The sequence below is a fragment of the Dermochelys coriacea genome, chromosome 12, assembly GCF_009764565.3.
Source record: "Dermochelys coriacea isolate rDerCor1 chromosome 12, rDerCor1.pri.v4, whole genome shotgun sequence".
Classification (NCBI taxonomy): Eukaryota; Metazoa; Chordata; order Testudines; family Dermochelyidae; genus Dermochelys; species Dermochelys coriacea.
In genome coordinates, this window is record NC_050079.1 from 6,912,057 (window position 1) to 6,925,902 (window position 13,846).

The 13,846-nt window shown below is 50.6% G+C and overlaps 1 protein-coding gene across 1 annotated transcript in view; it reads right to left on the bottom strand.

Annotated features, from left to right (window-relative positions):
* The window catches only part of LOC119841380 (RNA-binding Raly-like protein), a 51,767-nt gene that overhangs the window by 8,145 nt on the left and 29,776 nt on the right, over positions 1 to 13,846 (bottom strand). Inside the window, exon 3 of the mRNA XM_038368756.2 lies at positions 56 to 106. Coding sequence (XP_038224684.1) covers positions 56 to 106 — 51 coding nt within the window. The remainder of the gene's footprint in view (positions 1 to 55; positions 107 to 13,846) is intronic.

Here is a 13,846-nt window from a genome sequence, read left to right on the forward strand (position 1 = left end):
CTAAACACCAAAGGGGAAAGAGCTGGAAGGTGCCCAGGGACCAGACATCGCTCACCTGTACGGGAAATCGTCCCTGTAGAGCTCATAGTCCAGGTCACAGTTACTGCTGCAGAAGGAGAGAGAAGGTAGCAAGGGAGGTGAGAGCGAGTCACTCACAGTGATGAATATGATGGTAGCCATGCCTCACCTGTGCCCCTGTCCCAGCAATGCCACTCAGCCACGGAGCCTGAGAACTCCAGTCATGCTTTGTGAGATTTCTCTGCTTGCCCAGCGAGGGGATCACCATGAGGTGTAGGGGGCATATCTAGATCACAGGGAGGGATCAGCAGTGAGCGGCATCTGCTAGGTCGCTGTGACATTTGTAATTGTGGGTGCCTCTGGATTAGCTCAGAGGAATAGTACAGAGGGGCTGGCTGGGTTATAAGGCCCTTTGTTGGGGGGGAGGGGATTGTTTTATTTAAAATTTCCTGGAAATCTATTAATTTTTATAATATAAATTATAAAGCATGGGGGATAATTGGTGAAAGAAACAAACGTTGCCATTTTCTGGATAAATATCAGGGTATCATGTCTTCTGCTGCTTTTGGTTTTGTAAGCTGTCAGAAAAACCCTTATGTTCAGAAACACAGTCAGCTACAGTTTTTCATTTTCAACCCACTTCAGCATAAAAAGCAGTTGCCCAACTATTATTTGTTTTAAATGTTGACAACTTTTGTAAGGGGGCATAACCAGGCCCTCCTTGAGCCTGCCTCTGCTCCAAAAACCACTACCAGACCCTCAGGTTCAGCAATCACCGGTGCAGTTTATTTACAAGGTGCAATCCCACCACCATCTCATTTTTTACAGCATGGAGGTTTCAGGCTGAAGGACTTCCCAGCCTCTAGCACTAGAAAAGAGGCACTCCCACTCTCCAGCTTCCCCTCTTCTGTCTGGCTTTTATGTAGCCCCAGGCTAATGAAGCTGGCAGCTGTTTCCCCTTTGCCAATCAGGCACAGGTTACTCTAGGCAGCTCCAATCTACCTCCCTTAATGGGAGCTGGAGTGACAGAGGGCTGGCTCAGCAGTTTGTGCCCAGCGCCCTGTCACACACCTCTCCCCCCCCCCTCCCCGTTACCTAACCGCCAGGTTCATCCTTCCCCATCCCCTCTTCCCTCTACTGGATTGGGCACTACAGTTCTCCTTCCACCTTCGGGTGACCCCCAGGTCCTCCTTGTGGGATTCATTTACCCCCCACCCACAGAAATTACACTGTGTGCGGGGTGGATACCCCCATAGGTCCACTGCAACAAACAGGTCCTCACACCGTTTGCACACCCGGGTGTGTTCTTTTTCCCCCATTCCCTTCCGGCAGGAGTTCGGGGTTGGTCCCTACTTCCCCCTGGACACCCAGGGCCTCAGGTTTCTCAAACCCACCGAGCAGGGCCTGGGCCTCTTCTCCTGGGGGTCACCTTGTAGGGAGCGCCGGTGGGCCTTTCTCCTCTGCTAAGGGCCTGGGACGGGATGTCTCCCCCATCTTCCTTCCCAACAGGCTTTTCACTGCAACTTCCTAAGGGGATTGGTCTCCCTCTTTACTGGGGCTTCGTGATTTAGGTGGTTCTACCTCCGTCATCGGGAGGCCTCCCCTTTTCCCCATAGTGGCTTCCTCCCACTGCCTCCTTTCCCTCCTGGGAAGGGGTCCCAGTCTATGCCCAACACCACTGGAAAAGGCAGCCCCTCCGCTATCCCAACCCATTTCCACTGGAACCTGCCCTGGACCTTGAGGGGCCCCTGGGCCATAGGCCACTGTCTCTTATCCCGAAGGACACATTCGAGGTTCATCTTGGCTCCGGGAATCATCCAGTGCGGCTTTACCAGCCACCTCTGGATAAGAAATCAGGCTGAGGCTGTATCTATTAGGGCCCTCTGTGGTTTCCTTCCCATCATCACCAGAACGGTGGACAGTCTCTGCCCCTTCCCTCCAGCATTAGTCCAGCCACAAAACTTGGCAAATCCACCCTCCATGTATGAGCAGTCCCCCTTTTTATGTCCCGGTCGCCTGCACTGCCAGCGAATGATCGGTTGGGCCCCAGGTGGAGCTCCTTTGGCGTCTTCCCTTTTCCTATCTGGGCCCTTTCTGGGTGAGGGTTCTCGGACTTTCTCCCAGACTCCAAGTCTTTGTATGGTTGTCCCTCTTTCCTGGGGAAACTGGCCTCCACATACTCCTTGATCAGTTTCATGGCCCTTGCCACCATACTTGGTTGATGCCGCCTAACCCACACTCATATGTTATCGGGGAGGTCCTGTAGGAGCTGTTCTAGGACCAATGCGTCCATAATCCCCTCACTGTCTGGGTGCTGGGTCTCAGCCAGCGGGTGGCCCAGTCCATCAAGCCTGGGGCTGCAACCCCCCGCATCTCCCTTGCTGACCGTAACTTCTGGCGGTATTTCTCAGAGGACAGTCCCACCCAATCCAGGACAGCCACCTTTACCGTGTCGTACTTCCTGGCCTGCTCCTCACTCAGGAGCATTTAGGCCGCTTGGGCTTTGCCTGCTAGATAGGGTGCCAGCCACAGGGCCCAGGTTGCTCTATCCGATCCAGCCCCCATGGCTAGCTGCTCGAAAGTGGGGAGGAACGCAACTGGGTCACCTGCCAGGCCCATATCACATCGTCCTGTGCCTGGATGCCATCCCCCACCATGGGACTCGCCATCCTCTGCAGGAGCTGCTGTACGCTGGCCTGCTCCTGCAGGCTTTTCTGCAGCTCGGTCTGCCAGGTAAGCAAACCCTGCCTCTTCACCTGGGGGGATTGCTGCAAGCTTTGCATAGCCTTCTGAGTGTCCTCCTGCTGCTTTACCAGCCACTGCAGCGTCTCTTTCATCTCTGGGCCACCAAACTTTGCACTGGCTCAGGATCCTGGACAGGCCCCCATGTGTAACAGAGCATAACAGGGCTCCCTTTGGTCCTGCCTCTGCTCTGCTCTCTCCAAAAACCACTCACAGACCCTCAAGTTCACCACGGCAGTTTATTTACAGGGTGCAATCTCACTACCATGTCACCATATACAGCATAGGGGTTTCAGTCTGAAGGATTTCCCAGCCTCTACAGGCAGGACAGAAGAGTTGCCACTCTCCTTCCAGTCTCTGGCTTCCCCTCTTGTGTCTGCCGCCCCTTATTGTTCCCTGAGGCTTTTATGAAGCCCCAGGCTAATCAGGCTGGCACCTGTTTCCCCTTTGCCCATCAGATGCAGATTTCTCTAGCCAGCTCCAATTTATCTCCCTGAATAGGAGCTGGTGTGATAGAGGGCTGGCTCAGCAGTTCATACCCAGCACCCTGTCATAACTCTCCATGCTGTCTGTAAAGCTGGTACTTGTATGTGGCAGACGCGAAACTGATGACACGACATATACCAGCACTCGTGTGCTTCCGGTATTTCTGACCCAGCTCCCCACTCAGGAAGGGGAGATGGTGGCTAGGTCACCTGGGATACCCAGCTCTCCTTACGGAGCAGGGAGCTGGATCTAGCGTGTTCCAGCACTTCCAAAATTAGGGGGGAAATCAGTAAAAATGGAATTATGGCTTTTATAAAACCCAAGAATGTTTCAGTAAAAACTGAAAAGGAAAAGCCTTATGGGGGAGACTGGCACCGAGGGTCACTCTGGATTCTCAGAGCATTCCCTCCAGGAAGTTTATTACTGAGCATGTCTGTGTCTCACCAGGGAGTTTAGTCAGAGATAAGACCCCTTTTGAGCAGTCTAAGCAGGACCTGTTAATTGGGAATCTGCAGTTATAGGTTTCTGATGTTAAATTTCATCGTTTCTGGTTTCATGCTCACACTATCTGGTCTTTCAGCTCCAAATTAAGAAGCAATCTGTCAGGGAGAGCATCTCCAAGGCAAGAAGCCAGCACACCTGTAATAAATCATGCACAGTGAACCAGAAGTTTGGAGTCTGTGTGAAGGATGTAATAAAATATTCTGTAAAAGCTCATTCTGCTGCTTCAGCTCTTGCAGAGTCAGATTAATACTAATGTGAAGCTTTACTTTGGAGTGTCACCACTCTATGAGGGTGCCAGGGGTGGGTGGGGGAAGAATGCAAAAGTCCATGACAAGTTTCCCTGGGGTCCAGTGTTTCTATTACATCAGCAGAAACATCTGAGATGAAGGAAGGGCTTGTGATTAAGACATATGGCTGGGAATCAGGAGATTTGAATTCAGTTCTCCTATAGCTCTGCTGTATGATTTTAGAGGAGTCAGTTCCTATCTCATTGCCTCAGTTTCCCTCTCTGTATAACAGGGATAATGATCCTCACCCAGAAAAATGGTTTTGAGTTTTAGTTCATTCCTGTTTGGAAAGTGCTTTGGAGACCCTTGGTTGGAAGGGGCTGGTGAAGGGCAAAGGATGAGAGGTGACACCATGGTTTAAAAGTTTGGGGTACCAGAAGTGAGAATGCAGGAGGCTTCTGGCTGGGCACAGATGTTACCTGTCAGCTCTGTGTTCTTGGGGAACCAGGGTGCAATACCCAGCCTGTCTGACTCATGAAAGACCATCCCTTCCCCCAGCCTTTGCTTGAACCAAAGCCGATCAGAAGAAAGATTTACAAAAAGCAATGAAAAGGCAGTGGGAGACACACCTAAACCCCTCCAGACAAGGGTGACAGGATTAAGGAAACTCCCCTAGCCTCATTTGCATCAAAGATGGGACAGGGAGGCATCTCCATTAGCATACAGAATGGACAACAGAGATTCCAAGGAAAGAATCGCATGGATCTCTGGGACCAGAAAAGCAGGGAAGCACTGCATGAGGGGGGATCTCTGCTCCAGCTGTTAATGAACCTACACCTGCACACACCCAGCTCAGTAGTTATCAGACCAATACTAGTAATAAATCCTTTATTGGTATCCAAAATACTGAAGCTGCCTAATTGCATTGAGAGCTCCCTCAAAGGAACACCTCTCATAGCCAGGAATGATCAGTTCCTATTGTCCAGCCTGAACAAAACAACTCTGGTATACTCCCTTGAACTATCAGTTTACCCATAAACAAAGCTAGTGTTCTCCCTTGCACCACTGTTCTTTCCCTACAAAAACCCCTACCCACGTGCAAATAAGTGTTCTGATGCCAGGATCCAAAATCTGAATCAGTTCCACTGGGACTTCGTCTCCTGACTGACTGTGCTGGGGGCTCTGCCTGTCTCCAGCACTCCGGACCCTCAGCTAACACCATCACCTGGGACCCCTGATCGATTCAAGCTTCACGGAGTGGTGAGACCCCAGCTCTCTCTCGGTATAGCCTTCTGACCCTGACTTGTGTGATCAGTTTTAGTTTTCTAAATCTGACTTTTATAATCAAATTTAAGTTAGATTTAATAATATAACTGTTTTGTTTGTTTGGCTCCCCTATGGTTATTACCTGGCAATAAATAATTTTCATGGTTAAGCTGGTTGCTTCTCTCCCCCTCCCCGCCCACCGTGGGTGTTTTTTAGGCTTCCTCATTTGCTCTGCAGCAACGCTCCTCGTACCTAAGCTAAAGATCCCTGCAGCGCCCAAAAATCCTGTGGGGTTTGCTCATTAAGTGGGTTACTACCAGAACAATTGTAACATGAAAGTAGGGATAGGGACGTGCTGAACCTGGGGCATATGAGGGTGGCAGCTTGGAAATGCTGCTCGACCCAGCCTACTGTGTCCAGGGACATATAAAGGGTCAGCTTGGGAGTGCTGATTAACTCGGTCCTCTCAAATGTGCTCTGTTAATGTGTGTATTCGACTGATTCTGGGGCTGGAAGAACCCAGCCCTGGGGAACGTAGGTCCTGCAGGACAGCTCCATTGGGAGGGGACTTGCAGAAGTAGAGCTCCATGTAAGAACACAAGTGACACAAGCAGTACATTGACAGAATTACAGAACACCCCCCCCAGAAGAGTAACCCTAATAAATAAGTGAACCCCAAAGTAATGGACAAATCTAGTGACATAGGGGACACATCCTCGAGAGTTGGGAGAAAATATGTTCCACTTCTGCATCAACCACAACCCAACAGCTGGCTGCAACCAGGCAAAGCATTCACGGGAGTGAATATTTCTGTTAACTCATTATTCAGTTCAATAAACCACAGAACCAAATCGGAGCTGATCTTTTCAGAATGCATTTCCCCCATTAGCAAGAGGAAGTTACTCACCTTGAGCAGTAATGAGGGTTCTTCGAGATGTGTCCCCATTATGGATGCTCCACTGTTGGAGTGCGTGTGCCCCATGCTGCTGATTGGAGAATTTCAATAGCAGCCTGTCCCTCACATGCATTGCCTCACCCACCACAAGGCTTGCCAGCGTGCGCGGGCATTTCTCTCCTCAGTTCCTTCTCTACCACAGAGTCAACTGGAGGGAACTCTGAAGTAGAGGGGAGGAGGGTGGTCGTGGAGCATCCATAGGGTCACACATCTCTAAGAACCATTGTTAGGGTACAAGGGGAGTATCTTCTTCTTCGAGTAAAAAAAGAAAAAGGAGGCCTTGTGGCACCTTAGAGACTATCAAATTTATTTGAGCATAAGCTTTTGTGAGCTACAGCTCACTTCATCGGATGCATTCAATGAAGTGAGCTGTAGCTCACAAAAGCTTATGCTCAAATAAATTTGTTAGTCTCTAAGGTGTTACAAGTACTCCTTTTCTTTTTTGCGAATACAGACTAACACGGTTGCTACTCTGAAACCTTCTTCAAGTAGTGTCCCTATGGGTGTTCCAATGTAGGTGACTCCTGAGCAATATCCACCATGGGAGGCTGGGACTTCGGAGTCAAGTACGATACAGAGAACAGTCCTGTGGCACCAAATTGGGCATTTGTAGCCAAATTCCCCATAGTGCTATGTAAATGTACGCACAGATATCCAGCTAGCTGCTCTGCAGATCTCTGACATGAGGACCTTGGAGAAGGTGACTGAAGAGGAGACGGACCTCATGGAATGTGTGCATATTGAAGATAGGGGTGTTACCCCACACAGCTGGTAGTAGAGTTTAATACAGCCAGAGACTCACTTGGAGAGTGCTGAGCTGAGATCAATACACCTTTCGATTTATCTGCAACGGAGAGAAGGACTTTCAGAGATTTTCTAAAGGTTTTTGTTCTGTCTAATAGAAGGCCAAGGCTCTTTCACGTCAAGCATATGGAGGATGGCTTCCCTGTTGTCCTCAGGAGGTTTGGGATAAAATGTTGGAAGCTGCAGAAGTCACTTTAGGGGTGAACTTTGAATGGGGTCTGAATGTAACTTTGCCAGGGAAGAACACAGTACAAGGGGATGCGCCATCCAAGCTCGTATTTCCCCTATCTGGCCAAAATGATGGCAATAAGAAACACCTTCTGAGTCAGTGAACAACAGGCCATGGTCTCAAATGGCCGTCGAGTCAGTCATTTTCACATTAGGTTGAGGTTCTGTTAGGGAGTGGGGGCCTGGGTTGTGGGAAGAGGTTTGCTATGCCTTTAAGAAACATCTTAGTAGTTGACGGGAGAGGATTGAGTAGCCTTCTGCCTAGTGGAAGGTTGTAACTGATACTAAATGAACCTTCAGCGAGCTAATAGAGAGACCCGATTTCTTTAAAGTTAATAGATGGTCTAGGACCACCGGTAGGGTGGCTGAATTTGGGGTAACCCCCTTGGGCTGGCACCTCTTCCATTTCTGAAGGTACGTATGACAAGAAGTGCCCTTTCTACTGTGTAATAGCACCTCCTGTTCCTCCTCAGAGCAAGATGTTTCTGTGTGCTGGAATCATGAAGGAGCCAGGCTTTGAGTTGCAGGATCTGCAGATTGGGGTGGAGGCTGTGACCCTCGTTCTGTGACAGGCAGTAGAGTCATCGGCAGACATAATGCCAGCTGTGACAGGTAAGGGTACCGTGTCTGCCTGGGCCAGGTGGGGACGATCAGAATGATGTTTGCTTTTTTCCTTTTTATCTTCAACAGGACTTTCAGTAATAGAGGGAATAGGGGAAAGGTATAAAGAAGGCCTTTGTCCCAAGGAAGGAGAGCATCTACCATGGAGTGTCGTCCAATCCCCCCCAGAGCAGTACTGTTGACATTTCTTGTTTTGCTGAGCAGCAAACAAGTCTATTACCAGCATCCCCTATTGTTGGAATATGTCATGTAGAATCGCTGACTCTATCTCCCATTCACAGTCACACAGGAATTTGCAGTTGAGATTGTTGGTCCTCGTGTTGTGTATTCCCAGTAGGTAGGTGTGACAAAATGGGGATTTCCCCTGGTTATGTTGTATATGAGCCTATGCGAGTCTTACTGTGTGTGCCTCAGTGTGTGCCTCAGTTTCCCTGTGTATTGCACCAATGTCTAGATGGTAGGATTAAGGGGGTGTGAGTTTTGTGGGGGCTACTCCAGCTGCCTACATGGAAGCTATGGCTGCCCCTTCGTAACCTGAGACCCAGGAGGGGGATGTGACCAGGTGACTCTTGGCCTGGGAAGTGAGACACAGGTTGGAGGAGAAGCAATGGGCAGGGCAGGGTCCAGCAGGTAGAAACGGGTCAGCCTCAGATGGCTTGGGGCGCAGGGCGAGGGCCGGAGCCCTGGCTCTGGGCTCCCCTTCTCCCAAGATGCACTTGGCTGAATATCAGTGATTTTTGTGATAGCAAACTCTGTTCTATGCTGTGTTCCTGTTGACTTCTGTTTTACCAGCTGGCTGAGAGTCGCGTCTGACTGTGGAGTAGGGGTGCAGGGCCCTCTGGCTTCCCCAGGAGCCCCGCCCAGGCGGACTTGCTGCAGGAACCACATGGTGTGGAAGGGGATGCTGAATGCTCCGAGGTCAGACCTAGCAAGGTGGAAGCTGTGGAAGCTTCTTGCCCTGGCGACAGTCTGCTCAGAGAGAGGAGGCTCCCCCAGAGTCCTGACTGGCTTCGTATGGAGCAGTTCCAGAGCAGCGCCCTGGTGACTCCGTGACAGTAGGTGACTGACATTAGGGCGTTATGTGAGATGCACTGGTTCCACAGCTTCAGTGCTTCTACACACAGGGAATGAGACCTGGTGCCTCCCTACCAGTTTATGTAATACATTAGGTCAGGTTGTCTGTCATGACCTTCGTGTGCGTTTCCCTGATCAGCAGGAAGAAGTGAGCGCACACATTTCTGATTGCTCTGAGCTTGAGCAGGTTGATATGGAGGCCTGTCTCTGCAACAGACCATTTGCCCTGTATTGTGCGACGACTGAGATGCACTCCCCATCCTATGAAGGGTGCATGGGTGGTCAGGAGAAAGGATCTGGAAGACTGAGAAAACGGGATTCCCGTACACACATTTATCAGGTCCTTCCACCAGTCTAAGGATTGCTTGACCCTGGTGGGCAGTGATAGAAGCTTGCCTATGTTGTCTCTGTTCAGCCTGTAAACTGAACCAAACCATGCTTGCAGGTATCTCATGTGCAGTCTGGCATGAGCACTAACTGATGTGCTCATGGCCATGTGGCCCAGAAGCTGAAGGCAGTGCCTGGCCAAGATTTGGGGGCTGGACTGCACTGTCTCTATCAGCGAGGAGAGACTGAGAAATCTGTGATGTGGGAGGAGCGCCCATGCCTGAGTGGAGTCAAGGTCAGCTCCTATGAATTCTAGCCTCTGTACCGGTGTTAAGGTTGATTTTTGTTCGTTGATTTGTAGGCCAAGATTCAGAAACAGGTCCCATGTGGTCTGAGTGAGGCAGGTGGGAGAAAAGAAATTCCATGCCCTTTGCCAGAACATAATACTTTTTGTCTACTCACTTGCATGTCAATGGGATGGACACAGGGGTCCGCCACATAACTCTGGCAGGATCCAGGAGCGCCTCTTAACTGGGAGGGCCACTCTGGCAGAAGTGGAAGAGTGTAGAATGTCCGCCAGTTTGTGGTGAGGCTCAGTCACTTGGTGTAGCTGTATTTACAGGGTTTCTGCCACGCCCTGAGCTAAGTCTTGGAATGATTTCAAATCATCCACAATGGATGGCGGAGGGGGCATCACTGCCTCGTCAGGTGAGGTCCGTGAGAGACGAGCTTGAAGGGTGTCTTCCCTTTCTGCCTCAGCTTCAACTTCCTCCCCTAGGTGCACAGGAGGTTCCGAACCCTTTGAGTTGGTTCTTGCCCGCTGGAATACCACACTAGGGGCCTGGAAGGCTTGTTGTCTCGGGGCCTGCCAGGGGTCCCAGTACGGCCCTTGAGGGTAAGGGGCTAGTGGCTGGTACCACGCCTGCCCAAAAAGGGAGGCTGAAGGTCAGGCGGGTGGTACACCTGGTGTTCCTGATGAAATTGGGACCCCTATGGCAGGTAGGACAAGCAGTGGGAACCCAAGTGCTCTTGCTCACTATCTGACTCTGATGTGGAGAAAGATGGTGGGTGGCATGGAGCTGTCATTGAGTCCAGTGCTCTGGGAGAACTCGGCAGCGGAGCCCTGGTACTGAGGAGGAGCCCTGGTACTGTGCCAGACACTGACAGATCCGTGGCGCAATGGAAATCCGCCAGCGTAGATGGTGTCAGTACCGGTGGTTGTCAGTGCCAAGAGGTTTGTACCAACGGAACTGGAGGCACGGACCTATCGTATGGTCCATCAGTGCCATGTTCACCAGGATTGGTGCCAGTGTCAATGACTACATCGATGTAGCCTTCCCCAGGGTGGATCTTCCATGCTTTCACGCTCCCACGGTACCAGTACTTCTTTGTCCGTGCCCATCGGGCCTTTGGGCAGCCCAACTTGCTCTGTCGGCTTGGTACCGCACCTGGCTACCAGCTCTAGACAGTTTCGGTGCTGTCAGTACCAATGCTACTGATGGAGCTGGAGATCATTTGCTGCTTGATTGCGGCTCATTTTGGGGACTCATAGACCTTTTCTTAGCAGTGTTGAGTGAGTGGCTCATCTCACTGGGATCGCCTGCCTTCGACGTAGAAGGCTGAAGTGATAGCTCTCGCCAGGACTCCAGTGGTTGAAGGGCTGACTCCACAAGCAGGAGTTTGAGGCTTTGTCTATACTGGAACTTCGTCGGCAAAACTTTTGTCATTCAGGGGTGTTAACCCCCCCATGACAAAAAAATTTTACCGATGTAAAGCACGGGTGTGAACAGCGCTTTGTCAGCAGGAGCACTTTCCTGCCGACAAAGCTGCTGGCACTGGTGGGGGGTGGAAATTTTTTGTTAGGAGAGCTCTCTCCTGCAGACAAACTGCAGCTACACTGCACAGCTTTTAGCAGCATGGCTGTCGCTAAAAGCGAGGTAGTGTAGACAAAGCCTAAGCCTGAACTCTCTGCCCTTCCTGGACATGGGTTTTAGCTGCTGGCACCAACCCCACTTTTGTGGATTGTGCTGTTCCCCCAGGCAGTGAACACACTGTAAGGCCTGGTCTACACTGCGAGTTTGTCGGATTTAGCAGCGTTACATCAAATTAACCCTGCACCCGTCCACACAACAAAGCCATTTTTCACGACATAATGGGCCCTTAAAACCAATTTCTGTACTCCTCCCCAACGAGGTGATTAGCACTGAAATCAACATCGCCGTTTCAAATTAGGGTTAGCGTGGACACAATTCGAAGGTATTGGCCTCCGGGAGCTATCCCACAGTGCACCACTGTGACCGCTCTGGACACCACTCTGAACTCGGATGCACTGGCCAGGTGTACAGGAAAAGCCCCAGGAACTTTTGAATCTCATTTCCTGTTTGGCCAGGCGAGCTCATCAGCACAGGTGACCATGCAGTCCCAGAATTGACAAAGAGCTCCAGCATGGACCGAACGGGAGGTACTGGATCTGATGGCTGTATGGGGAGAGGAATCCATGCTATCAGAACTACGTTCCAAAAGACAAAATGCCAAAACATTTAAAAAAAATCTCCGAGGCCATGAGGGACAGAGGCTATAGCAGGGACGCAACACAGTGCCGCATGAAACATAAGGAGCTCAGGCAAGTGTACCAGAAAACCAAAGAATCAAACAGATGCTCCGAGACAGAGCCCCAGACATGCCGCTTTTACAATGAGCTGCATGCAATTCTGGGGGGGGCCGCCACCACTACCCCACCCCTGTCCATGGACTCCGATGATGGGGTACTCTCTGCCATGCCTGAGGATTTTGCGGATGAGGAGGATGACGAGCATGGGGAGAGCACACAGCACACCATTCTCCCCGACAGCCAGGATCTTTTTACCACCCTGACTGAAATACCCTCCCAACCCAACAAAGCCGGAGAAGGGACCTCTGGTGAGTGTACCTTTTTAAATACAATACATGTTATAAAAGCAAGCATTTTTTAATGATTAAGTAGCCCTGAGGACTTGGGATGCATTTGTGGCCAGTATAGCTACTGGAAAAGACTGTTAATGTGTCTGGGGATGGAGCGGAAATCCTCCAGGGACATCTCCATGAAGCTCTGCTGGAGGTACTCTAAAAGCCTTTGCAGAAGGTTTCTGGGGAGAGCAGCCTTATTCCGTCCTCCATGGTAGGACACTTTACCATGCCCTGCTAGTAGCATGTAATCTGGTATCATTGCATGACAAAGCCTGGCAGCGTATGGTCCCGGTGTTTGCTGGCATTCAAGCAACATCCGTTCTTTATCTCTCAGTGTTATCCTCAGGAGAGTGATATCGTTCATGGTAACCTGGTTGAAATAGGGGAATTTAATTAAGGGGCCATTCCTACTGGGCTGTTTGCCTGTGACTGAAAAGAAATCCTCCCTGCAGTTAGCCAGACGGTGGGGTGGGGGTGGCGCATTGGTGCTGAGCTGTTCACATTTGACTAGCAGGGATCTTCCCTGACACCAGCCAGGCGGTGGGGGGAGGGGTAAAGCGATCATCCCAGAGAACTGGATTGGTGACAGGGGGGTTAGTTTGGTTTCTGCTGCTGCCCGTTAACAGGAAAACCGCAGCACTAAATGGCCAATTCAAAGGGCTTTGCTTGGTATGGGAAAGGAGAGCGCTGCTGTTATGAAGGTTGCAGAAGCCGAAAGACTATGGCTTACCATGGCCGCCTGCAAGCCGAATTCTGTTGCTCGGCACTGCGTGTGTGATCTCTATCACCAAAGCCAGAGGCACTCAATATAAGATGCAAAATGTGACCTTGTACCAAAATCACATGAGCTATGTAATATGAATAGTGTTCGTTCACTGTGAAAGAGTATAGCCATGGTTCTGTAAAATGCATCTTTTTAAATACTTCACTCCCTTTTTTTCCTCCCACAGCTGAAAATGTTTCAAGCCTCCCTCCTCCGTCCCAAAGGCTATCTCAGATAAGGCAGCGAAAAAAATGCATGCGCGATGAAATGTTCTCTGAGCTCTTGCAGTTGTCCGGCACCGACAGAGCTTTGTGGAGGGACACAATAGCAGAGTACAGGACAGTGGCCAATGAATGTGAGGAGAGGTGGTGGCAGGAAGATCAGAGGAGGTAGGAGGCAACGCTGGGGCTACTGCGGGATCAAACGGACATGCCCCGGCATCTGGTGGAGGTTCATGAACGGCAGCAGGATCACAGACTGCCACTGCAGCCCCTGTTTAACTGTCCTCCGTCCTCCCCAAGTTCCATAGCCTCCTCACCCAGACGCCCAAGAATGCGGGTGGGGAGGCTCCAGGCACCCAACCACTCCATCCCAGTGGACAGCCCAGGCAACAAAAGGCTGGCATTCAACAAATTTTAAAGTGGCCTTTTCCTTCCCTCCTACCCTCCTCCCACACCCCACCCGGGCTACCTTGTGAGTTATCGCCCTATTTTTATAATCAATTAATAAAGAATACATGTTTTTTAAACGATAGTGATTTTATTTCCTTTGCAAGCAAGCTGTGATCGAAGGCGGGAGGGCGGGTGGCTTACAGGGAATTTAGAGGCAACCAAGGGGGCAGGTTTTCATCAAGGAAAAACAAACAGAAGTGTCACATGGCACCCT